The 24,756-nt window shown below is 44.6% G+C and overlaps 1 protein-coding gene across 1 annotated transcript in view; it reads left to right on the forward strand.

Annotated features, from left to right (window-relative positions):
• Window positions 1-2,561: 2,561 nt before the first annotated feature.
• GNA14 (G protein subunit alpha 14) overlaps window positions 2,562-24,756 on the forward strand; it is a 187,117-nt gene continuing 164,922 nt past the window's right edge. The window contains exon 1 of the mRNA XM_029920242.1: window positions 2,562-2,685. Within this exon, the coding sequence (XP_029776102.1) occupies window positions 2,562-2,685 (124 nt within the window). The remainder of the gene's footprint in view (window positions 2,686-24,756) is intronic.

Consider the following 24,756-nt stretch of genomic DNA (forward strand, 5'->3'; position numbering starts at 1 on the left):
GATTATTTCTCAGGGGGAGAATTACTAGTTTTCTCAAAGGGGTGGACACATTTAAGACTTCGGACACATACTGCGAAGCTGACCAGTGAGGAAAGTTTCTCAGATTTGCCATAAGCAGCAATATCTTTCTTTCTCTCTTCCTTCCTTCCTTCCTTTCTTTCTTTTCTTCTTCTTCTTCTTCTTCTTCTTCTTCTTCTTCTTCTTCTTCTTCTTCTTCTTCTTCTCCTCCTCCTCCTCCTCCTCCTCCTCCTCCTCCTCCTTCTTCTTCTTCTCCTCCTTTTTCTCCTTCTCCTCCTTCTTCTACTTCTTCTTCTTCTCCTTCTCCTTTTTATCCTTCTCCTCCTTCTTCTTCTACTTCTCCTTCTTCTTCTTCTTTTGGAATCTTGGCAACATTGGACCCTACAGGTCAGTTATTCCAGCTCACCTGGAGTTCAAATTTGCCTGTTTAAATCACTTTAGTCCTTTAAGGTACTAATGATTGTACTCATTTAAAAATGTTAATCATTATGATGCTCTTGGCTTCTCAAGAGGTCTTATCCTCAAATTGTAAAGTGTCTGTAAGAGCTAAGGGAGAAAAGTGTGATTAAGAAGCCAAGGATCAAATGGGAAATGTCCAGGATTTTTCCTGTAGGGGTCACTGTTACTGTCAGTTTATGGCTGCAAGGAAAGAAGGGTGCATTTAAGAATGTAAGCACATTCATTTTTAATGCCTGATTCGTTTCCATTCTCTAAACCGTAAAATAAATAAAAGACCTTGAAGCCAGATAGCACGGCAATGCCAAGTGTCTTATATAATGACAAAAACCACTCCTTCCACCGAGTATGTTGCTCAGTGTGAATTGATTGAATATATGCCACTCATTTGAAAGGCACTTAAGCCTGCTCTTAATAGAGGAGGCATTAACTAATTGCCTCAAGCCCTAAAGTGTTTACAGGGCAAACAGGGACTTGAAGAGGGGAAGGAAACAACATTCATTGGCGTGGAGGACAGAATCGCCTCCCTCCACCACTTTTCTGTCTTTTCCGTGGGCCTCTGCGCTCTGCCTCAACATCTATCTACACGGAAGACAAAAAAATCAGATGTTGTAATATGCGTTATACCGCGCCAGTCGAGTACAAAGAGGTGCTTTGGAGTTTCTAAGTTTTTATTAATGCAGCTCAAACATGATCCCGACGTCCCGGGAGCGGGGCCGGTGTAGCCGCCGGGACGCACCTTTGCAAGGCAGCGCTGTCAGGCGGCGGGGCTGGGGCACGCACACGCCAGGGACTGCTGCAAACGTTGTGAGCCCTCGCTGCCAAGCGGCGGTCTTTCCCGTCATAAAATGCAAAGCAGCCAGCCGTTTTCCATTTTCCCCATCCCCAGCCCTCCTCATCAGGTGCCCCAGGAAGGGGCCGCGAGGATATTTACTCTCCGCTCGTGCGTCCTCCTATTTAGCCGAACCCAGAGGCAGCTGCCTCTCCGAGCGCGGCGCCCCGGGGTCGGGCCCCGCCGCACCTTGCTGGCAGGCTGCCCAGCTGACCCGGCGCTTAGGCCAAACCAGAGCTGGGCTGAGGCGTCCGGGAAGCGGAAGGAGCCTGTCTAGGAAGCCAGGGGCGTGCGGTCGTGTCGCTGGTGTGCACGTCTCAGCTGCGGTGGGGGTGAAGAGTTCCTGCGGCGGCCGCCCGGCTCGCTTCCCCTCTGCCTGCAGCTGGGAGGAGTGGAGAGGCTGAAGTTGGCGAAACTCGTTCACCTGTCAGAACCCGTATCTGGGCAGGAAGCAGGGCCTCGCGGTCAGAGAGCGCTGGTTACCGCAAGAGGCGGTCCTCCGGGTGCAAGGACTTCCCGGCCAGGGAGGTAGGGGTGGGAGCTGTCCTCCAGAACCCCCAGAGCCCCGGCCTGTGCGCCCCCGCTCCCTGCCGGTCCCTTTCACCCCCAGGCGCCTTCGGCTTGGCGTGCCCCGAAGGCCAACTGGGGCGGGCGCCAGGGCTGCAGGTCCGAGACGCTCCGCCTCCTTCTGCCACTTAGAGCCACCAGCGCCAGCAGGAGCCCTTGAGCTCGGTCTTAATCTGCGGTCACTTTCAGAACTTTTCAGGCAAGGACGAGCTAGGCCCTTTGCCTCCAACTGACGCTGCGCCTGTCGCCTGCCTGGGACACTACTGGGACCAGGAGATCCCTCCTTCCGCCGGGCACCGACGCCCCAACCTTTTACGCACGGTCTGCGCCCCCCGACTGGGTGTCTAGCTCCAGTGCTAAGGGGCGCGCGCATCTTCCGGGTGCCGGCAGCGCTCCCATCCTCTCCGCTAGCCCTCCTCCTCCCCTCGGGACCAGCGTGGGGCTGGTGCGCCCGGAGCCGCGGGGATTCTGAGAGTTCCCAGCGCTCCGAGTTCGTCCCCCGCCTCGGAATCGACTCTCGAGGAGGGGACTGAGCCTCCGAAGGCCAGGCCTCGTACTCTGATAGTCACAGAGGCCTCGTCCTCCTTGCTCCGAACCCCGGTTTCGGTCGCCGATCGGCCCGGCGAGCGGCCGGCGGAGAATCCGGGCTCTCGGTGCCCGCGTCGCGCCGTCGGGTGCCGCGCGCGCCATGGCCGGCTGCTGCTGCCTGTCCGCGGAGGAGAAGGAGTCGCAGCGCATCAGCGCCGAGATCGAGCGGCAGCTTCGCCGGGACAAGAAGGACGCGCGCCGCGAGTTCAAGCTGCTGCTGCTGGGTGAGTGGCTGCGGCGGGCGTCTTCCTCCCTCCCTCCGGGCCGCTCCCCTCTCTCAGATCCCCGCGGGGCCTGGAGCCAGCGGGGTGCAGCGCGGCTCCTTCCTGCCCCGGGGGCTCGGAGGCCGGCCGCCTGGGGCCTTAGGCACCAGTCCTCTGCACCTCCAGTTGGGCGGCTTTCAAAGGCACCCTTTCCCTACCCCCAAACGGGGGTGAGACCTAGCATTTGACCAGTGTTGGCTTTGTTTGACCCTCTCCCTAACCCTTCCTTCACCCCACTCGGCTGTCCCGGCGTCCGCCGACAGCTTCTTCGGAGCCTTATCTTGGACGTCGGGGCAGGTGCGGGGGAGCTGCCTCGTGTACCTCTTTGGGTTCGGCTCTGGCAGCTTTCCTCCCAGTTTTAAATAAGTACGGTTGGGTGAGTGCTTACCGCCCAGTGCGGACTGTGCTAAATTGCCGCCGCATCACTGGGCCATAATCCGGGCGGGTGGTAACATCGTGCTTTGAGAAAAGACAAAGCAGATGTCAGGTCAGTAATGGGGGTGATGTGCAAGTTCTAGCCCTACAGTGATCTGTGATCGCAATTTCGTCGCTTCGGTGACTCCCTGGGGCCAGCCCTTTTCTGTCTGCATGAGGCAGGCCTACCCTCGCTTGCTCAGTTTCATTCCGACTGCGCTCCTGCTTAGGCATTCGGAATGGTCACCAGGCAGTGACCAGTTGTCCCTCTGGCTCTTAACTTTCAAAACCAGAAATAAAATACTAAGGTTTGCCCAATTTATGTCCCAGGGCAAGGATCCCACCTTTTCTGACTTTGGTTGGAGAACCCTGTGCAATCCTTTGGGCTGCTTGAGGACTATTTACCTTTTCTTTCAGACCAGGATAGTAGCTGTCAGATCTTTCCAGAGAGTTGGAAGTATTTCAACTCTTTGGTCTCTTTCAGACAGGAATCCTCTCACACAAGTTGATTAACTTTGAATACAAGGAGTCACCCTCCCGGAAAGCCTCAAGGGAAGAAAAGTTGATCTAGTTAGAATAAAACGGAGGCAGCTTTTAGTCCATATTGCCTTCAGGCTTGGGCAAAGGAAGCCTTTTGCACTTAGTCCCTGGAGTTAGAGTTTTTGCGGGGGTGTCTGACTTTCACTAGGCTGTGCCCCTCCCCAGTAGGCTTAATGTCTGCCGGTGAAGTGGGTTGCTCAACCGGAATACTTGTTGCCCCTCCCCCCATTCCCACACTCCCATTGAATTCCCTGCCCAAAAGCCCCGAGCTAGCTTCCAAGGCCTCTGCAATTATGTGTGGGGGGCGGGTGGGGTGGGGGGATGGGCAGGCCCCATCCCTAAGGAATGCCCAAGGGCAGCTGTGCTGGGCTGATACAGAGCTTAGAAATCTGGGTTGCTGGTCTACAGGTGTGCCCCCAAGGCCTCCCTGGGGAGAGGGGGAGCCTGGGTGGGGGAGGGAAGAGATTGTGTCCACTGGCAGGGCTGTCTGGCCCAGAATCCCCAGGGATCTGCGATTGTAAATTGTACCTGGCCTTCCTGGTTGTTAGAAAGCTACGTTTGTCAAGGGAGGAGGATTATGTGACAGTTGACTGGCTTGATGACTTCTTTAAGGTAATTAGTGGGCCTCCCTTTGTACTCTTGCCTCAGGCCCCATAAATGAGAGGGGCTCACCTGGCTTTGGCTGCAAACTTCTAGGGAAGCCTGAACCTTCTTTCCTTGTGAAGTGGGATGATTTGTGTCAGTGTATGAAGCACAGCGTCTGGAATATACCGGGAGCTTGACAAATGCTGGCGGGTGTATGACCGTTAGAGCAAGCGCACTGAGCTGTACTGCATTCGTATGGAGCCTGTTTCTGTTGTGGGGGAGGTGTAGTCAAATGCTTGCATTTTCACTCGAACCAGGGTAGAAATGTTGTAGGGAGTTCATGTTTAATACTAGTGACTAGAACATATTCTTTGCCTCCCCCATGCCTTTGCCCCAATCCATTTCCTGCACCCTCCAGGCCCTGCCTGACCAAGATCCCCATTTGCATTGTGTCCAGCTGTGACTAGCGTATTGCTCAGTGCTAGTTACTTAGAAATCACTAGAAATAGTTTTCAAACCACATAGAGCTGTCCGGAACCCCAAGGAGGGACTTAGAAACCTCTGGTTTCTTTCTCTCTTTAAGAGAGCAGGGCCCACTTCCATTTCTTCCCAAGATCCAGGAGGAGGAAAGGACTTCCAAGATACAGGAATCAGGGGTGCCTGGGTGGCTCAGTTGGTGAAGCATACAACTCTTGATTTGGGTGCAGGCCATGGTATCAGAGTTCATGAGATGGAGGCCCGGTTGGGCTACATGATGACTATTTTGGAGTCTGCTTGGGATATTCTCTCTCTCTCTACTCACACACAAAATAAATAATCTTCTAAAAATACTTTTTAAAAAGATAAAGGAATCAGGACATGGTGTAGGCTGTCTGGTCTCTATTGTGCAGTTTGAGTGAAGGATGCCTTGGAGTCTCTATAATCAGAGCATTACATAATCCACTGCTCAGAGGCAGGTGAAAACTCCACCTTGCAAATGGGAGTGGAGAATCCTGTGTGGCATATGGAATGACCTGAACAGCCACCTTTCTTTAACATGGAAGCATGCGTTTGCAACAGAATGATTTGAGGAGGTTTCTGAAGTGCATTCAATAGAGCCATATCCTGTTTGCATTTATACTAAAAGCATAGGTCCCTGTGGGCCAGGAAAGAAAAAAGCTGCTGACTGGTTAGGGCTGGTAATTGCAAAATGTCAGTGTGACCCTCTTAGCTGAAAGAGATGGGGGGAATAAAGAAGATGGTTGAATTTAGTAGGAGAGATTCCTTATCAGCCCTTCAGATAAAAGTAGGACCAAAAGGAGTTTTTTTGTTTTGTTTTTACTTATTTTTGGAAAGAGACAGCATGAGCAGGGGAGGGTCAGAGAGAGGGAGAAACAGAATCTGAAGTAGGCTAGCTGTCAGCACAGAGCCCAACGCGGGGCTCGAACCCACGAACTGTTCGCTCATGATCTGAGCCGTAGTCGGATGCTTAACCAACTGAGCCACCCAGGCGCCCCAAAAGGAGTTCCAATAAGAACACTGAAGAGCACTGTTCAGTACAGGAGGCAAGTGTCTGGGCAACAGTAATTAAATGGGGGAGAAATGGGATCTTTTATTGATTTTTTTTTTTTAATTTATTATTAAATGAGGCTTAGTAAAGTGTTAAATAGAGTTGAGGGTTTCCAGAGACTGATGGCTTAATTTAGGATGTGGAACTGTCTGGAAGGCCTGTGTGCTGGGGAATTGGTATTTAAGTTAGGTTGGCATAGGGACCACAAACCTAAGTGCTGAGGCCGGACTACCTGCGTTCAAACCTTTGCTCTATCCTTTCTTAGCCGTAGATTAGCTGGTCTTGGGTTTGTTGGTTACGTTTCTGCTGTCTTCACTCCATTTTTGAGGGTTTTTAGCCTCCAGTGAGGTGTTACTTCCTAACTTAGTCAGTTGCAGGTTGCATAGCAGTTGTTCTAAAATGTCCTGGTAGGGCTTTCACAGTAATGTTTGGCTTTGAGTTTCCCTTATTTTATGAGCCATAAGCTGATTTCATAGTCTATCTTCCTACTTAAACCCAAATAGGTGAAAATCTGAGTTCTCTAAAATGTTATTGCATTGGTTATAAGAAAATCTCATTTTGAGGCTAATTACCATATTCCTGTTAGTAGGCTGGAAAGTCTGTTAGAGGAAGTGACGGGGGAGGGGTGGGTTTCTCAGTAGAAAGTGCGTTTTCCCCGCTCTGTGAAGACGCAAAGGAGTGAAACGGTTAAGTGTGCCCGAGTTCCTTATTCTTCCCTCGGTTCAAACCCACACTTTTCCCAAGTGCTGGTACAAGCAGCTCATGAAGGGGGCTCTTCTTGGGAGGGGGGATCAGGTGAGCAGGGCCTTAAGTAAGGGGCGGGTTACGGTGCTGATGTCTCTCCGTGTGTGGGCTCCTGCAGGATACAACTTCTCTTGCCACCTATGAAGAGCACCATTGGAGAGCAGTAACCGTGTTCTTAGGATCTAGGATGATACGAAGGGGTCCTTGGAGGCAAGATTTCATTGAGCTTTTTTTGTTTTATCTTAGCCCTTTATGCAAACATTCTGTTCACTGCAAAACAGATGGTTAGTGTAAAAAAATGCTTTTTTTTTTGTCCCCTAATGTGCTTCAGAATGGGGGACCGTGTGACTTTATCTGTGACTGGAGATGGCCTCCTGAGGGGTCTTCAGGGACTGCCGCGTCATGGATGGAAGCAGAGTATTCCTTTTGCCTCTAAACGAATAGAGAACTTTTTCAAACCATGGACTAGGAAAGGTACCTTTTGTATCTTTTCAAATAAGCTATCCTGAGGTATCATTTATATCCAGTACGGAACTCTGGATGTATGATGGTATGTTCTCTGAAGGTTATCTGTGGAGGCCCGCCATGTCCATCTGCCCTTCGGTGATGTTCCATTCAGTCACTTTTTCAAGATCTTGCACGTGGTCTCTATTGGCTACAAAATGATTCAAGTCCAGTACTCTGTCCACGTTTAGCAGTTGGCCCTGCACATATTATTGTAAAAGTCTTCCTTTTGTCCTTATTTATTATTAATACATACTCCTGAATGCCTCATTGGTTTTTACTTCAATCCTGAACTTAATTGTTTTGGCACTCAGGTTGTACCCAGTTTGTGCAATGAGACCCCCATCAAGCTGGTGCCTATGTCGCTGTGACATGCCCCATTTTTTTGTTTTGGGTGTTGAACTCCTGCCTCCTCTCTCTAAGCCTGGAGCTCCAGCTGGCGGCCCTTCCCAGTTGGGGAATTGGCCGTGGCTCTACAGCGCTCTGGTGATTTTAGTGGAGAATGGTACTTTTTCTTCTCCAATGTTGAGGGCACTAGAAACGAACATGGCAGGTTCACAACCCACATCCCTCCCCACACTCTCCATATCTGAACAATCCCATTCCTAAAGGCGTGGAGTCAGAGGACGAACCTCTTGAGGCTGTAATGTTGTGAGCAGATACAGAAGGGGAAATTCTGACAGAGTTAGAGCAAAAAGGCAACCTTAAAAAAAGGCCTTAACCCACAAAAGGTTTTTGGTTTCCCCCTTAAAGGATGCCTTGTGGTCTATAAAACCATTTTCTTTTCCGGTGATACCTGAATTATAAATGTTTTTTTTTTTTGTTTTGTTTTGTTTTGTTTTTTTGTACGAACACCCCCACATGAGGGGTTGCAGGAAGGAGGGTAGCTAGACTGAGAAGGTGGAGAGGGGCTTTTAGTGAGTCTGTAGCAAAGGTGTGAAGTTACTAAAGACAAAGATGGAAACTCCAGCAAAAAGGGGCCTTGCTTGGAAGAATCTCACCTGGACATCTCATGAAATGGGAAGATTTGAATAGTAAAGACTGGGAAGGAGCAAGTGGCTGGGCGTTTCCAGGGCCCCTCTGGTGGCACAGTGATCAGCCTGGGTTGGCTCCATTGCCTTCCAAGCTTGAGAGCTCTCTGAGCCTTTCTTGGCCCTGTGAGAGCCCCCAGTCTTGGTGGGGCTTTAGAGATGGGTCAATCAGTTCTGGATGGTTGCTGTCAATTAAGGTGTGCTCTGTGATGGGACTGCGGGTGGCCGGGGTGGGGCTCCCTGGGGGTCTAGCAGCCCTTGGTGGAAACACTACAGAGGGAATCGAAGCGTACCAGCAGAAATCCAAGGGCTCCGAAGGTGGAAGGCCCTGCAGGAGGCTTTGTGGGAGCCCTAATTTTGATTAGGATCCATTGGCTCTGTGCTGATTGGTAAATTAATGGGCTGTCACATCAGCCAGTGTTCTTGGTTGCAGACCATTTAAGTAGAAGAATGATTTATGGGAGGGGAAGCAGGAAGCTGACAGGATGGATGGGAACTGGAGAGCAGGCTCAGCCAAAGGGCATGATCGGAGGGAGTTTTGACACTGGTATCCGTCTACACTGCCAAGCACACAGCCAGGGATGACTCCACCCTGATGGCAGCTGAGGCTACAGTGGACACTCCACGGCAGTGCTGCAAGTCATCTGTGACTATCTCCTGTATCAGGGGTCACTTAGCAAAATCTCATGCCATCTGTTTGTGCTCAGCAGCCAGGGAATGCAGGTGCGGGGGGAGCAGGCAGTGTGGTGTGATGGTAAGGACATGTTCTCTGGAGCCAGTCTTCCTGGGTTTAAAATCAAGGCAAGTAGTTACCAGTCTTGTAAGTAGCACCCTGTCTGGCATGAGGCCACCTGCCTGCCATTACAAGGTGAATGGTAGAATTGACATGCAGTTCTTGGAAGGACAGGTGGATAGGAGGGTCAACAGCATGAAGGCTCTGCTGATGACTCTTCTCTGAAAACAGGGTCCCGATATGTGGTCACAACTTAAACCATGAAATGAGCTGTATGTTAAGACTTTGGAAACTTGACTTGCTTTTTGAGGTGGGGGGAATGGGGAGTCTCTGAGTATTGGATACATAACCATGAAGCAGACATTCCATCTCAACCTCAGGGTCCTCGACAGTAAAGTGAAAGGTTTGGGTCAGGTGACCCCTAATATCTTTCCAGTTCTGTCAGCAAATATTTTATACCCGTGGTTCTCAAAGTCTGTTCCCAGGAGCATCAGCAGCTCCTGAAAAGTCCTGAGAGATTCAAACTCAGTCTCCAATGTGGCCCTCTGAATTAACCTCAGGAGTGGGGCCCACAATCTTTACGTTAATAAGCCCCCCAGGTGATCCTGTGATACGTGCTCAGGTGTGAAAAGAACACCAGTCTGGCACTCAGGACTGGGCAGCCTCTGATTGTGCCTCTAGGCTCTAAGGCCAATACCCTTAGTTTCCAGCAAATACGCAGTAGGTCCCCAGGACTGACCTGCCTAGGGAAGGATTTGTTGCTTGAATTCACATAAACCTCTCTCTCATCAGCTTTATGCAGGCTGTTCAGAGTCTGAGCTAGGTAATTAGTAGGGATATTTAGCATTTGTCCCCGTATGCCTGGTTGGTGGGCAAAGAGAAAGCACACGTGTGCATTTACTTCAGTAAGGGTCCTTATAAAAACAAGTGTTCACATTTGTATGCACTCTTGGACTTCTACGTACTACTCCAAAAGCTATGTTCCTATAAACTGCAGTGGCCTTATGGCTAATAACCATTAAGTCGTTACTTTCTGCCATGGAAGTGCTGTACAGGAAGTGTATCTAAGTGGTGTACAGGAAGCCTGTGCTAGTAAGGGCTGCCATATATCTGTCTTCTCTTTGAAAAATCACATGGAACACTGGCTGGCATTTCCATCCAGAGGGTAATAAATCTGGTTGTTGAAAAAGAAATGTAACAGATGAGTTCTCTTTGTACTCTTAAAAAAAATGAGTAATAAGAAAAGAGAACGTATATCTTTGATTATTTTGCCCGAAAGGTGTATTCTGTCTGTATTGTTGGCTCTCCATCAGTGACCCACAGATGGATTAGCTGTGCTACTGCTCTCTTGAATCGACTGTGAATAACACCGTCATTTTGAGTAACTCATTCCCCGAGTATTTCTGTTGCTTGACTACTGTGTAATAGGGAAATACAAGCTAATTGTATTACTAAGCAATATCCAATAAACAAAGGTGATAACTCCGGTGCAGAACCATTGTCTGATTCATATAGAATTGTATCTTATAAACGTGTCCATATGCAATCGCATGGAAAAACGTAAGCTCCTCTTTTACCACAGAGTTTGAGAAACACAAGTGTGAACTTCCATTTTATGAATGGAGTAGAGAAGGTCCAGAAGAGTGAAGAGGCTTGGCAGATGTCATGGGGTTTGGTAACTGGTAACTAATTGGCAGTAAGCCAACGCTGGGAGTCCAGCCTTGGCCGCCAACTCATTTTTTTTTCATGAAGTCAGTTTGAGTCCTCTTGTTGAATTTCTTCATTTCTAAGGCAACGTTGATTGTAAGACATGCCATTGATTTGAGAACAGCTTTTCAGGAAAGCAAACACCTTAATAAATAGTCAAATCAATGCAAAGGTATCTCGACCTTAAAAATGTTAATTTGTTTGGCAGTAAGCCTTAGAATCCAGGATATAAGGCCATTGATTTTTCTCCCCCACCCCCAATTAGATAGAACAAACTTAAAATAAGCAAAAATGACTCCATTTATCAACACAGAATTGAATTTCATGAAACCAGTTTAAATGCTAAAATTAGAAAAGAAACCTCTGTGTATTGGCATCAGCCTACTGGGTTCTGTTTCAAGTAAAACTTGAAAAAAGTTGTTTCCTGGAGCAGTGGGGCTGTTCTATATAAAGAGGGTTAAGAAAAAAAAATGAGAGAAACTAAATGTTGTGAGACCTCCAGCGTCTGAGTAATGGTGGATGAGCCCGATCCAGGCAAATGCTTGAGTCTGGGAAGAGTTTGTTTGTTTAATGTTTTATTTATTTTTGAGAGAGAAAGAAAGAGACAGCAAGAGCAGAGGAGGGTCAGAGAGAGAGAGAGGGAGACACAGAATCCAAAGATAGCCCTCAGGCTCTGAGCTAGCTGTCATGGGTTCCAGCTGGGCTGGAACCCATGAACCGTGAGATCATGATCTGAGCCAAAGTCGGACACTCAACCGACTGAGCCACCCAGGCCCCCTGAATCTGGGAAGAGTTTGACATTAGACCTTGAACTCCTTGAAGGTTTTATTCACTACTTACTGACCCCCACCCCCTGCCATGCTGAGGATAGAGGATAGACCTTACCTTAAATATTGGTTGAAAGACAAAGAGATGGGTAGTATGAAGACTTGCTTACAGAAGCTAGAGGTCTCTATTGTTTGGGGTACTTGAGGAACATTGATGCAAGGAAGACCGTCATGGCTTGGGTCTTTCCGAAAAGCAGGGTAGAAAATCATAGAATTGATTTCTTTACATGTCCAATATCTTAGCTACCTACTCCTGTTGAATGTGTATGCCTAGATGGGTGGTGTCAAAATACGAACATTGAGCCCAGGTCATAAAAGTAAAATGCTATTTGGAAAATAAATTCCTTGTATTTCCATAAAGAGTTTTCCTAGTAACCATACATAAGCTTTTGATAGGTAACTGGAACTATAGTTGAGAAATTTGTTAGTCTTTATTGCTTTATTTGGAAATAATCTGAAAAAAAATTCTAGCTCCTCATCTTTTTCATTTAACTTTTCTGAATGTGTGGTAGGTCTCCTACATAAAAATAGGCCTCTTGATTTTAGAGGCTCATCTCCTACTTAATCTTATGGATAAGAAATTTGGAAGCTCTAAAAAGAGAATCCATCATTACTAGGACTTAAATCCTCTAAGGCCTGAGGCCTGGTGGGGTGACTTTAGAGCCATCCCTTAGCTTGTTCAAATTTCATAGGAAACTGACCTTTTTCTGTGCGGCTAATAGAAATAATCATCTTCTATTGCACTGAATGGGGATGTTTAAAGTGACAAACATGATGTGCTACCAATACTTTATTTGTTGCTGTAAGTCTTTGTAATTGGTATTATTAAAATCAGTGGCTTGTAGGTTTTAGGATTTTGAGTTTGTTTTAAAAAAATTTGAGAAAGTTAACAGAACTACTCACTAAAAAAAACACATGTCACATTTGAGAATGTTAAAAATATTCTAGCATAATCTACAAAACCATTAATTTTTTCTAAATGTCTTATTTATTTTTGATAGACAGAGCCTGAGGGGGGAGGGCCAGAGAGAGCGGGAGATACAGAATTGGAAGCAAGCTTCAGGCTCTGAGCTGTGAGCACAGAGCCTGATGCGGGGCTCAGACTCACAGACTGTGAGATCATGACCTGAGCCGAAGTCAGAGGCTTAACAGACTGAGCCCTTCAGGCACCCCTACAAAACCATTTAAAAAGTGACATTAGACACAGTTAACAACTCATTTCTTAACATATGAAAAATGGAACTAATTGAACAAAACTGAAAGTTCTTTCCCTCTCTCTCTGGTTCGTCCAACTCTACCTATCTTTATCTCAATTACTGGTACCATTGACCAGTCAGGTGCTCAAGACTGAATCCAAAGAGTGTTTGATTTTTCTGCCATGCTTAACACTAAAAATGGAAATTAGAATAATAAAAGTAACACTTATACCTCCAATTCTCCTTCTGGGCACTTGAATGATCTCACTTATTTCTCACCATTTGAGGTACACTTAGTATTATCCTTTCCATCCTACTGCGAGGTAACCAGCCAGGATAGAGTTTCAAATCCACGCAATCCGACTCAGGAGCCCTGGTTCTTAATCACAGTCCTGCCCTTGTTTCCCAGAGCCAACATTTCACCAAAAATCTACTCCAGGAGGCCAAATCTCTACTGTCCCTTCTTAGAATTCTTTGTACTGTCTCTCGTCTGAATTCACTAACCTCTCCCTAGCCCCGAGTCCATTCTCCAGCCAGAGTGACCTTGTAAAAATGGGAATTGGATTGCTGTTTTTCCTGCTCAAAATCTTTTTATGTCTTGTCATTGCCATTGGGTGCAAATCTAAAATCTATGCATGGTGTGTGAGACCCTCTATCTGTTCCTTTCCACCTCTGTGCCATTATTCCCTGTGAGCACTCACTCACGGCTGTAGGGTTTTCTTTTAGGAACTTAAGACTCATTCTCCTTAGGCCTCTGCATGTGCTGATCTATCCGTCTCCAGCATGAGGACTTAATAGTCTCACAACTAACTTCTATTTATTTTTAGAATGCTTTGTAAATATCTCTTCTTCCTGGAAGGCTTTTCTGATTCTGATACAAATTAAGTTCTTCCAGAAAATTCTTCCTTAGCCCATTCTGTTTTTTTATTGGAGATTTTCTTGTTTCTTGAGGTAGGACTACATGTATTGCTATAAACCTCCCTCTTAGAACTGCTTTTGTTGCATCCCAAAGATTTAGACTATTGTGTTTTCATTTTCATTTGTCTCCATGTATTTTTTATTTTTCTCTTTGATTTCTTGGTTGACCCATCCGTTGTTCACTAGAATGTTATTTAGTCTCCATGTATTTGTGTTCTTTCCAGATTTTTTCTTGTAATTGACTTCTAGTTTCATACCTTTGTGGTTGGAAGGGATGCATGATAGAGTTTCAATCTTCTTAAATTTGTGGAGACTTGTTTTTTGGCTTAACCTGATCTATCCTGGGGAATGTTCTATTTGCATTTTGAAAGAATGTGCATTCTGTTATGTTTGGATGGAGTATGTGTATATAGATCTGTTATGTCCATTGGTCTAGTATGTCATTCATAGGTACTGTTTTCCTGTTGATCTTCTGTCTGGCTGGTCTATCCATTGATGTAAGTCAGGTATTAAAGTCCTCTACAATTGTATAGCTGTTGATTAATTCCTTTATGTCTGTTAATAGTTGCTTTATGTATTTAGGTGCTTCCACATTGGGTGCATAGATACTTAAAATTATTATATCCTTTTGTTGGGTTTTTCTTTTTATAATTATGTAGTATCCTTCTCTGCTTCCTGCTATAGTCATTGTTTTAAAGTCTTTTTGTCAAATACAAGTATTGGTACCCCAGCTTTCTTGTTTGCATTTGCTGGTAAATGTTTTTCTGTCTCTTCACTTTGAGTCTGCATGTGTCTTTAGGTCTGAAGGGAGTCTTCTATGGGTAGCATATAAATGAGTCTTTTGTATTCATTCAGGCACCTTCTACTTTTTGATTGAGCATTTAGTCCATTTATATTCAAATTCATTATTGATAGACATGTACTTCTATCTTGTTACATTTTTGTTTTGTGGCCGTTTTTGTAGTTCCTTTCTTCTCTTAATCTCTTCCTTTGTGGTTTGATGACGTCTTTAGTGTTAGCTTTGGATTCATTACTCTTTATTTTTTGTGTATCTCATATAAATTTTTGACTTGCGGATACTGTTAGTCATATATAACATCTTCACATACAGCAATTGATATTAAGTTGATGGTCACTTAAATTTGAACCCATTCTGAAAGCGCTGAAGCACTGAAATCTTTACTCCCTTGCCCTGTTTTCTAGGTTTGATGTCCTATTTTACATCCTTTTATTTTGTGAGTCCCTTGATTTGATTTTTGTAGAGAGAATTGACTTTTAATGCTTCTGTGTTTTCAACTCTATATTCGTTTTTTAAGTGATTAATCTACCTTTGTTCTATGTTTGCCTTTACCTATGAAATTTTTTTTTTTTTTTAAATAATTTTCCTACTTTGAGTTACGGCCTTTTCTTTCCACTTAAAGAATTTTCTTTAAAACTTCTTTAAAGTCCCAGGGCACCTGGGTGGCTCAGTTAGTTGAGCATCCAATGTTGGCTCAGGTCATATTATCTTATGGTTTGTGAGTTTGAGCCCTGCATTGGGCTCTGTGCAGACAGCTCAGAGTCTGGAACCTGCTTCAGATGCTGTGTCTCCTTCTCTTTCTCTGCCCAACAACTTCCATCTTCTCTATTTGACTCTTTCAAGAATAAACATTTAAAAAACTTGTTAAAAATCTAAGTTTGGTTTATTGATGATGAACTCTGTTACCTTTTTGTTTGGGAAATGCTTGTTCTCCTTCTATTCTAAATGAGAGCCTTGTCTGGTAGAGTATTCTTGGCTGCAGTTTTCTGTCTCCTCAGCATTTTGAATATATCCTGCCACTCCCTTCTGGACTGCAGAATTTCTTCTGATAAATAGGCTGAGAGCCTTAGGGTGTTTCCATTGTATGTAACTGTTTTCTTTTGCTGCTATTCAAATTATCTCGATCATTACTTTTTGCAATTTTAACTGTTATGTGTTGTGGTGTGCATCTCCTTGGATTAATCTTAAAGGCTTTCTGTGCTTCCTGGATCTGTATGCTGGTTTTTTTGCCTAAGTTATGAGTGTTTTCAGCTATTAATTCTTTAAATACATGTTCTGCCCCCTTCCCTCTCTTCTCCTTCTGGGATCCCTATAATGCAAATATTATTATGCCTCAATGATGTTGCCGAGTTGACTTAATGGATTCTTATTTTCTATTTTCAATTGATTTAGTTTTGGCTACTAGGCTTGCTTGTTTTGTATTACCCTGTCTTCCAGATTGCTGATCTGTCCTTCTACATCTTCTAATATGCTCTTGATTCACTCGTTCCCTCTCGCATATTTAAAAATATGCTCTTGATTCACTCGTTCCCTCTCGCATATTTAAAAATTTTAGTTATTAAGTTCTTCATCTCTGGTTCCTTTTTTTTTTCCTTTTCTTACATGTTTGTTTATTTTGAGAGAGTGAGAGAGCGTGTGAGCTGGGGTTGGGGGTGGGGCAGATAGGGAGACCCAGAATTTGAAGCAGGCTCCAGGCTTTGAGCTGTTAGCACAGAACCCGATGTGGGGCTCAAACTCATGACCTGAGCCAAAGTTGGATGTTTAACTGACTGAGCTATCCAAGTTCCCCAGGTGCCTTCCATTTTTTTAAACTTTGAAATTGAGTTGAAAACCTCACTGAGATCCTCCACTCTTAAGTCCGGTGAGTATCTTTATAAGCATGACTTTGACTTTTTAAAAATCAAGCATATTACTTAACCTCTATGTCGTGTAGCTCTTTTGCTAGGATTCTTTTATCCATTCTTTTACTGGGTACATGTTCCTCTGTCTCCTCATCTTGTCTTCGTGTGTATTGCTATGTGTTATGAAGGTCAGCAACCTCTCCTGATCTTGAAAGTAGCGGCCTTCTGATGAAGAGGTACTGTGGTGACCTGTGGTGCAGGATGCCCTGGTCACCAGAACCAGGCGCTCCAGGGCTGTCTGCATTGTGGCTTGCGTGCACTCCTCTGTTGCGGCTGAGCAGCGTTTGCCTTTGGTCCAGTCGGCGGCAGTGGCCTGCCTGGCCTGCTCTGTTTGCACCAGGCAGGTCTGTAGAGGAGGCTGCCTTTGGCTACTTCAGGCCTGCAGGCAGGTGGGTTCTGTCTGTTGCAGTTGTGTGCACACCGGATGGTAGGGTACTCTGTGTGCGGCCCCCTGAGATACTGGAGTTGGTGGCAGCATGGCAGTGCTGTCAGACATGAGCCTGGGCTGGTGTCCTCCTGGACAGCATGGCACTCTCCCTGCACTTCCGGCTAACAGGCGTGGCTGCCGGAACTGTAGGCGTGCCGCTGTATGATTATGGCCCCATCTCCACAGGGTAGTAGTAGGCACCTTGGAGTGGTGGTCGTCCCTTCCAGGGCTGCTTGCAGGGTGTGTTGGGGTAGGAACTTTTGGGGGGGAATGTCTGCCAATGGGAGGTGGGGGTGAGGTTGTATGGGCAGGTCTGCAGGGGAGCACAGGGCCAAAGCACACAGTCTGAGCAAGGTAGGGGGGTGTGGATGCTGCTTCCGGCAAGTGTCGAGCTATCTAGGCTTGGGGACTGGAAGAGAAAGGGTGCCCACGAGCACGTTCTGTTCTTAGACAAGTCTCCTGAAGATCCGTGCACTGCTGGGGCACATTCTGAGGTTAGTGAATAAATCTCCCTCACATGTACCCCAGGCATGTTCCAAACTGTGGCTTCTGTGCTCTGCCTCAGCAGGGTGCTTCATTCTGCTGGTTCTCAAGGTGGGGGGGACCCAATTTCTGATTGTGTTCTGGCTCTCCTGGAGCTAAAGACACCGATTTTTAAAGTACCTGAAGTTAAGCCCCACTGATTTTGAAAAGCTCACGAAGTTAAACCTCACAGGTCTTCAAAGCCAAATGTTACAGGGATTTGTCTTCCCACTGTGGGCCCCTGTGTGAGGGGTGCCTGGGGTGGCCCTGATCCTCTCCCTGCTCTGAACTTGAAATGATCCCCCCACTTGTAATTGGTCTAACCCGGGGTCTGGTTCCCAGCAGGGTCTCTGCCCCTCCTACGCTTTTCTTTTTCTAATGTTTGTTTTTGAGAGAGAGAAAGAGAGAGGAAGCACGAGTGGGTAGGGGGCAGAGAGAGAGGGAGACGCAGAATCCAAAGTAGGTTCCAGGCTCTGAGCTGTCAGCACAGCCCCATGGGGGGCTTGAATCCACAAATGGTAAGATGATGACCTGGGCAGAAGTCAGGGGCTTAACCAATTGAGCCACCCAGAAGACCCCTCCTAGCCTTTTCAGTGTGGCCTCTTCTCTACAATTAACTGTGGAAGGTCTGTTCTACCAGTCTTCGGGCTGTTTTCAGAATTAGTAGTAGGAACGGAGCTGTTATCTTACTGTGTCCTTGGGATGAGGTACGCTCCACACTCTGCCATCTTGCATCCTCTACGTTTCTTTTTTAAAATCGTGCTCATCCTACTTTGAAACTCTATTTCTGATAGTGTATTTACAATCTGTCTTTGCTTCTAGTCTCTCAATTTGCTGAATGTAGGGACTATTGGAGTCGGTGAATCTTGAGTGTGTCGCATAGAGCCGGAGTATCCAGAAGCATTTGCTGAACAGATAGCCATGTAGTATCAACATTATCACATAAAAAAGGGCTATTTTAACCACAGAAAGTGGGAAAGGCTTATTCTTCATAGATGATAGTGTTTTGATTTGAATAAACAGGACTATTTGTCCTTTTAAACTTTTACTTCTAGATTAATGAACTTGAGTACGTACTGACATTGGACTATGACTGATGCTCTGGAGCCAATGATTTATTGCATGCATCTTGTTTCCTAAGCTTTCAGATTTATGCACAAAAGTGGATACTTTCAATACTAAAAAAAAAAAAAATTTGTTTTTACTCTGTTAAAAGGAAAACCACGGGCCCAAAATGACCTCACTTAGCTTAAGGCCCCAAGTCCATAAATCAAGACTTAATACCTAACCTAACTGCAGTTTCGGTCCCTCTAGACATGTAACCCTTAACCGGTCCGTGTTGGTTAACACGGGAATTGCCTGGTCCGCGCTAGGAAATTTACTGATAGACCTCTTGCGTTTTCCTTAGGAGAGCAACTTTGCCTAAAACCACAGATTCTTTGCTAATAATTTTGTTTTTCCCCACTTTCTTTCTAACTTTTAAAAACCTTTTATGTAGCCCTTTGGAACTTTCTTCTATTTACTAGATGTGATGCTGTTCAATTCATAAAGTGGTTAATAAAGCCCATTAGATCTTTCAAATTTACTGAGTTGAATTTTTATTATCAACTTGAGAAGCGGCACATTTGTAGCAGAGGCTGCTAGCAGTTTTCTGAATATCTGTTCTGTAATCTGAGAAGTTTTGTCTGGGCACATGGACGTCCAGGGAAAGACCGTTTCTCAGCTTGCCTCCTGGCAGGTGTGGTCATGTGACTAAGTTATAGCTCATGAGATGTCAACTGTGGTCACACAGGTAAGTTTTGAGTGGTGACCTTGAGAGGAGTTTTTGCTTCTGTAGAACGATGCTAATTGTGGGAAGGAGCTACATCAACATCTTTTATGATGAGATGGAAGTTGGGTATTAAGGAAGGAAAAGTAAGAAGGTTGAAAAGGCCCTAAGACCCTGAAACTGCCATATTAGCCTGGAGCTAGGAATGACAGGACTCTCTTAATAATAGCAGCTAACCTGGTATCCTGGCTAATCCAATGCTGGACATTCTGTTCTGCAGTTACCGCTTTAATTCTCAATGACAGATCAGGAAGGTTTTCCCCCAGTCACATGCAATTCTAAGGCACAGGAATCCGAATGTAGGATGGGGGAGGGGATCTAACGTGGTGATGATGTGGGCCACCTGGTGGGCAGTGCTGCATCCAGGGGGAGAGAGAAAGACACAGAGCAAGGGAAGGGCAGAGAGAGAGTGCAGGGGAAGAGGAGAGAGAGAGAGGGAGACATAGACTCTGAAGCCAGCTCCAGGGCTCTTAGCCATCAGCCCGACTTGGGGCTCAAACCCACAAACTGTGAGATCATGACCTGAGCCAAAATCAGATGCCCAACCAAATGAGACACCCAGACGCCCCATGTTCATTTTAATTTTTAAGAATCTAGTAATTTTTGTATAAAAATAACCATAAATTTCACTTAATTCTTTGAGTTTTTAAACTACTAAATTAACTCATTTAAGAAATAAAGCAATTAAATTTCCTTTAAATGTTTTAAAAACTATTTATACATTAAAAAAATCCTAAGGATGAGCAAAGATTTTGAGCTCCTTACAAAGGTGGCAAATGAGCTAAACATTGAAGAGGTGCCAGTAGGTCTTAGAAGCTTAGAGGTTAAATTCATCCTAGTCTTTGAACATTCAAAATATGATCTATAAATGTAATAAAATGGTATTTATAAATGTAATCAAATAATCACATTTATACTATTAACTCTTGTAAATTTATCACAACTCTAATAGATTATTTCTTAACTGGCTGAATGCCTTAAATAACCTAAAAGTCCGTCCTGACTCATGGCTTCCATATTTACTCTTGGACTTGATTAAGAGTACTGTGTGTTTGATGGACTTACTCTTTTGCCATATGGGGCTTGCAAAGCTCAACCCAACCAAGAAGAGATGGACAATTTCGGACTGAGAAGATGGTGTTTCAAGCCCAGGCTTTTCCCCCCTCCCATTCCAGACCAAAGCATCATTTCCATCTTTATTCCACTTTCACTATTGTGTTTAAAAGACAAACAAACTCCCTCATCTTAATTCTCTGGATTCTGTATGCTCTCCAACCTACAATGACAGCTAGCTTCTTCACTCCCTGATTTGTGTTGACGAGATTCTTTTCTCTTTTCACTTTTAAAAATGTATTTATTTTGAGAGAGACAGGGACACAGTGAGTTGGGGGAGGAGTAGAGACAGAGGGGGAAAGAGAGAATTCCAAGCAGGCTCCTCACTGTCAGCACAGAGCCCACTGTGGGGCTCGGACTCCAGGAATCATGAGGTTATGACTTGGGCCAAAACTGAGAATCAGATGCTTAACCGATTGAGCCACTCAGGCGCCCTGTGTTGAAGAGATTCTGTACTAAGTTCTTTGATCTTGAGACCATCATTTTTTTTTTACTGTCCCTGAACTTGCAAGAAGAAAAATTCAGATCACAGACTCAGGAGATGACTCTTCGGAGATGATCATGTCTTAATGCTGGTCTGTATTCTGTTTTGGATATGCTGAGTTTGATTACCTCAGTCTAACACTGCTGGCACAGTTTCCCCCCTTTCTATGGAAACTTAGGGCCATTTAAGAATAATTTTTAAATTTTTAAAAAATGCTTTTTATTTATTTTTGAGAGACAGTGCGAGCAGGGGAGGGTCAGAGACAGAGGGAGACACAGAATCTGAAACAGGCTCCAGGCTCTGAGCTAGCTGTCAGCACAGAGCCCGACGCGGGGCTCGAACCTATGAACCGTGAGATCTGACCTGAGCCGAAGCCGGACGCTTAACCGACTGAGCCACCCAGGTGCCCCAAGAATAATTTTTTAAAAAAAGATGAAAAAGAGTGAATTAAATACAAATTCCTAATCACAAATCATGAACTACCAAAAAGCCACCAGCTGCAAGCTTTCACATCAAGTATTTGGGTTTAAATGCTGCTGCTTTTAAAACGTCCAAACATTGATTGAATCACTTCCTTTAATAACTTCTCTTTGTATTTGTCATTGTGGAATTATGGGCTATCCCTAGGTAGCTCATGGGTGAGAAAATTGCTTGAACTTTCCATGACCATTTTCAAATTCCCATTCATTGAAGGTAATGAGCAAGGTTTTTCTTCATCACTTTATCATTTGTGTTACAGTTGGAGAATGGACAGGCAGAGAAAATGAGAAAGCTCTGCTTTATTTGACCTAAGTTCTACACGATCAAACTGGACACTAAAGGTCATGTCTATCAATTAGGAATGTCCCCAATGAAACAAATTTCTTCTATGTGTGTGAGTGTGACACTTGCACACATACCGCCACCAGATAATTTGAAATCACTTAGCACTGACAAGGCAATTTGAATTTGCCATTAGAATTAAACCACTTCTGTCTGCGATGGAGTGTATCTTGGTACAAACCAGTAAATGGCCAGAAAACTTAGTATCCAAGAAAAGCACATTCAATTGTTTGGAATGTTCATCTTGAGTGTCTGAATTTCTGTTTGAAGTCCTCTTCCTCTTCAAGGAGGATCATCCTGGCCAAAATGAAGGGTTTTACATATATTATGATTATGAGAACTCAGTACCTTAATTTAGATTACATCTGCTCAAGCTATAATTAGAAATTTCTATTTTGTGTTTTTCCCTGAATTGTAAACATTCCTTATTATACTTCTTTTTCCTCATAATACTTTTAAACTTTCAAGTGCCTGAAAAAACTGGATGTTGTATAAAGCCTTGTGGATGAATTGCCAAAAATCTTTGGTATGAATCCCAGTTTGGCTTCTAATTTGTAGTGTGACCTTGGGCAAGTGACAAAATCATAGAGGCTCCGCATCCTTAAACCAAGGAGCCTGGATTGAGTGGGCTATAAATTCTTCTAGCTCTGAGTTGCCATGGTGACTCTTCAACCATAGCAGAAGTGTTACCTTGATCATTTAGGATAGACACTGACTATGTATGTGTATTTGTGTATGTGTGTGTATGTGTTGCATGCCTCCAGCACAAATGAAGAAATAGTATCTGGTTCCTGTTTGCCTTGGTGGTAAATGGAAGAAAGAGTTCTTCATGTTCCTTTGTTCTTTAATTGTGTTTGGATTTTCATGTAACATGAGACTCGACATGTGCCGTAATCTTAGTGTATTAGAACAGGTTTGTCGGGGACAGAAATGTACTGCATTGGCAGTCTGGAATGTGGGATGGTAGAGATATCTGTGGACATAAAAATGCCTCCTAAACTAATAGTATTTGTCACTAGCCAGAACCCTGCTGGCCTTCAATTTATTTTAAAGTAGGTCAGCACTTTAATACTAACACTGTTAATAATAATAGCAGTCAACTTAAAAACCCCTTAGACTTGTATGTGGTATATAGTCAGTGTTCTAGGTCTATGAATGGATTTCATCCTTGCAAGTTAGTGAGGTATGTGATAAACTTTTTTTCATTTTATGAGGTACTGGAGTCTGGCTCCAGCAGGTCCAGGGCCCCCTGAAGGAGAGATGGTATCGGCGAAAAAAGGAGAGAGAGGAGCCTCAGCTTTCTCCCTCATTCACCAGGCAGGCATCCTTCTATGCTCTGTCAGTTTTTGTGTCTTTCTTTATAGGTTAAGTGATAACAGAACATCAGCCGGTGGAACTTTTACAACGAACAAATCTCTGTGACTGGATGCTTTGAAAAGTGTACAGATACAGGATTTACAGAGGTGTTCTGGTGAAACTATCCTAATTACAGTGAGCAGTAAATTCTACAATTAAGACAGGATATTCTAAGTGAAAAATATATTTGTTTATATTGATGCTAAGATTAAGTCATAGTCTGAGTGATATATAGACAGGTTGGGAGTCATCTCGTCTGGCTTGCAAGAGGAAGAATGTATCTGGACTGATCAATAGATTGCTTGTGTAAACCTTTTGTTTAACACTGAGGGTGTAAATACCATAGGGTCCCTAAATGTGTCAGCCCTTGTCTATGGGTGTGTTTTAGTTACACTTAACCATCATCATCATGCATCCTTATTATGGATGTCCGTGTAAGGGAAGGTATTTGTGGCACCAATTAGCAAAAAGCTATGTGCAGTATCTTATGTTTGGTCCTTGTCTGTTTCTTATCTCTAAGTTAGGCTCTTCTTCTCCAGGCCAGAGTTAATTGTAACTCTTGTGTTTTTTAGCCCCCCTTATAATTTATGTCTTGGGTCTGCAGAGCTCATTAGAAGAGCCTTTTGGCAAACATCTGCAGTGCTTTGTCTAAAATCTTCCTTGTAGAGAATACGTTTCTTCTCATGAGGTATCTGTGTGGGGACTATCGGTCTGACTTGGAACATTGTGAGGCCTAATCAATAACAGCAGTCTCATTCCCAATATGAGCCAATAATAGAAGGAAATACCAGTTTCGCTTCATGGCAGGAGCTGTGCAAATGTCTGCCATTTCCTTGCTGTGACTGTGTCATCCAGCAAGGCCCACGTGCCTCCCAGCATTGAGGAAACTGAGGGAAAGAAAGACTGAATGAGGTGTCTGAAGCCACTAAGTGTGGGGCTGGGATTTGACTGATCCAGATAGTGAGGTTCTAGGAATTTCTTACTCTTAGCACTCTTCCCCATTGCCCCTGGTACAGAACTCATTGTAGGGGTGCCTGGGTGGCTCAGTCAGTTAAGTGTCCGACTCTTGCTTTTCACTCTGGTCATGATCTCAGGGTCCGGAGATAGAGCTGGCATAGGGCTCCATGCTAAGCGTGGAGCTTGCTTAAGATTCTTTCTCCCTCTACCCCTCCTCCACTTGTGAACATACATGTGCGTATTCTTGCTTGTAAACAAACAAAACCATCACAAAAAGCAAAAACCCTCACTGTAGAGCATCCATGGCTGGGTTAGGCATTGGAGACAAGTCTGAATGGAGGCGAGGTTCTGGTGTGTGGTCATTGGTCTTCCATTACATGGCAGTGTGTCATTGGGTAAGTTCTTCAACCTCACTGAACCAGTGCTTTCAATGGAAATGGAATGTTCACTGGAAGTGTGACCCACATATGTAATTTAAAACTTCAAAGTAGATTTAAAAAACATAAAAGGAAATGGGTGAAATTGATTTTGATAATTCTCTTTAAACCAACATATCAATATAATTACTCAACATATCAGTAATATTTAGAAATGAGATCTTACATTCTTACATATTAAATCTATGAAATCTGCTATGTTTTACACAGAAGCACATCTCAGTTCAGATTATGCAGATTTGAAGTGTTCACTGGCCCTGCGTAGTCACAGCTCTGGACCCTTGAGAGCTACCATAAAAGTGAGACCACAGTGATGGATGATCTCTAAAATGTCAGCTCTGAAGTTCTAGAAATCCATAATGAGAAGTACCTGTACCCCTTAATGGTTTACTGTGACATTACTTATTTCTTCTCTGCTTAAGTTGCATGGAGAATGCACTCTAAGATGAAAATTCATCAATGAAATGATTTTTGAACCATCATAAAAGCAATGTAATGTCAGTAAGACTGTATGCACATCAAATAAGGACTTTCAGAAAGTCATTGTGCTCTAGTGGGTTAAAAAAATAATTCCTTCCACAAAAATCCAAGAGCTTACTGTGGCCAGGTCCTGTTGTAGACCTCTGGGATTCAGAAGA

The sequence above is a fragment of the Suricata suricatta genome, chromosome 13 (genome assembly GCF_006229205.1).
Source record: "Suricata suricatta isolate VVHF042 chromosome 13, meerkat_22Aug2017_6uvM2_HiC, whole genome shotgun sequence".
NCBI classification, from domain to species: domain Eukaryota; kingdom Metazoa; phylum Chordata; class Mammalia; order Carnivora; family Herpestidae; genus Suricata; species Suricata suricatta.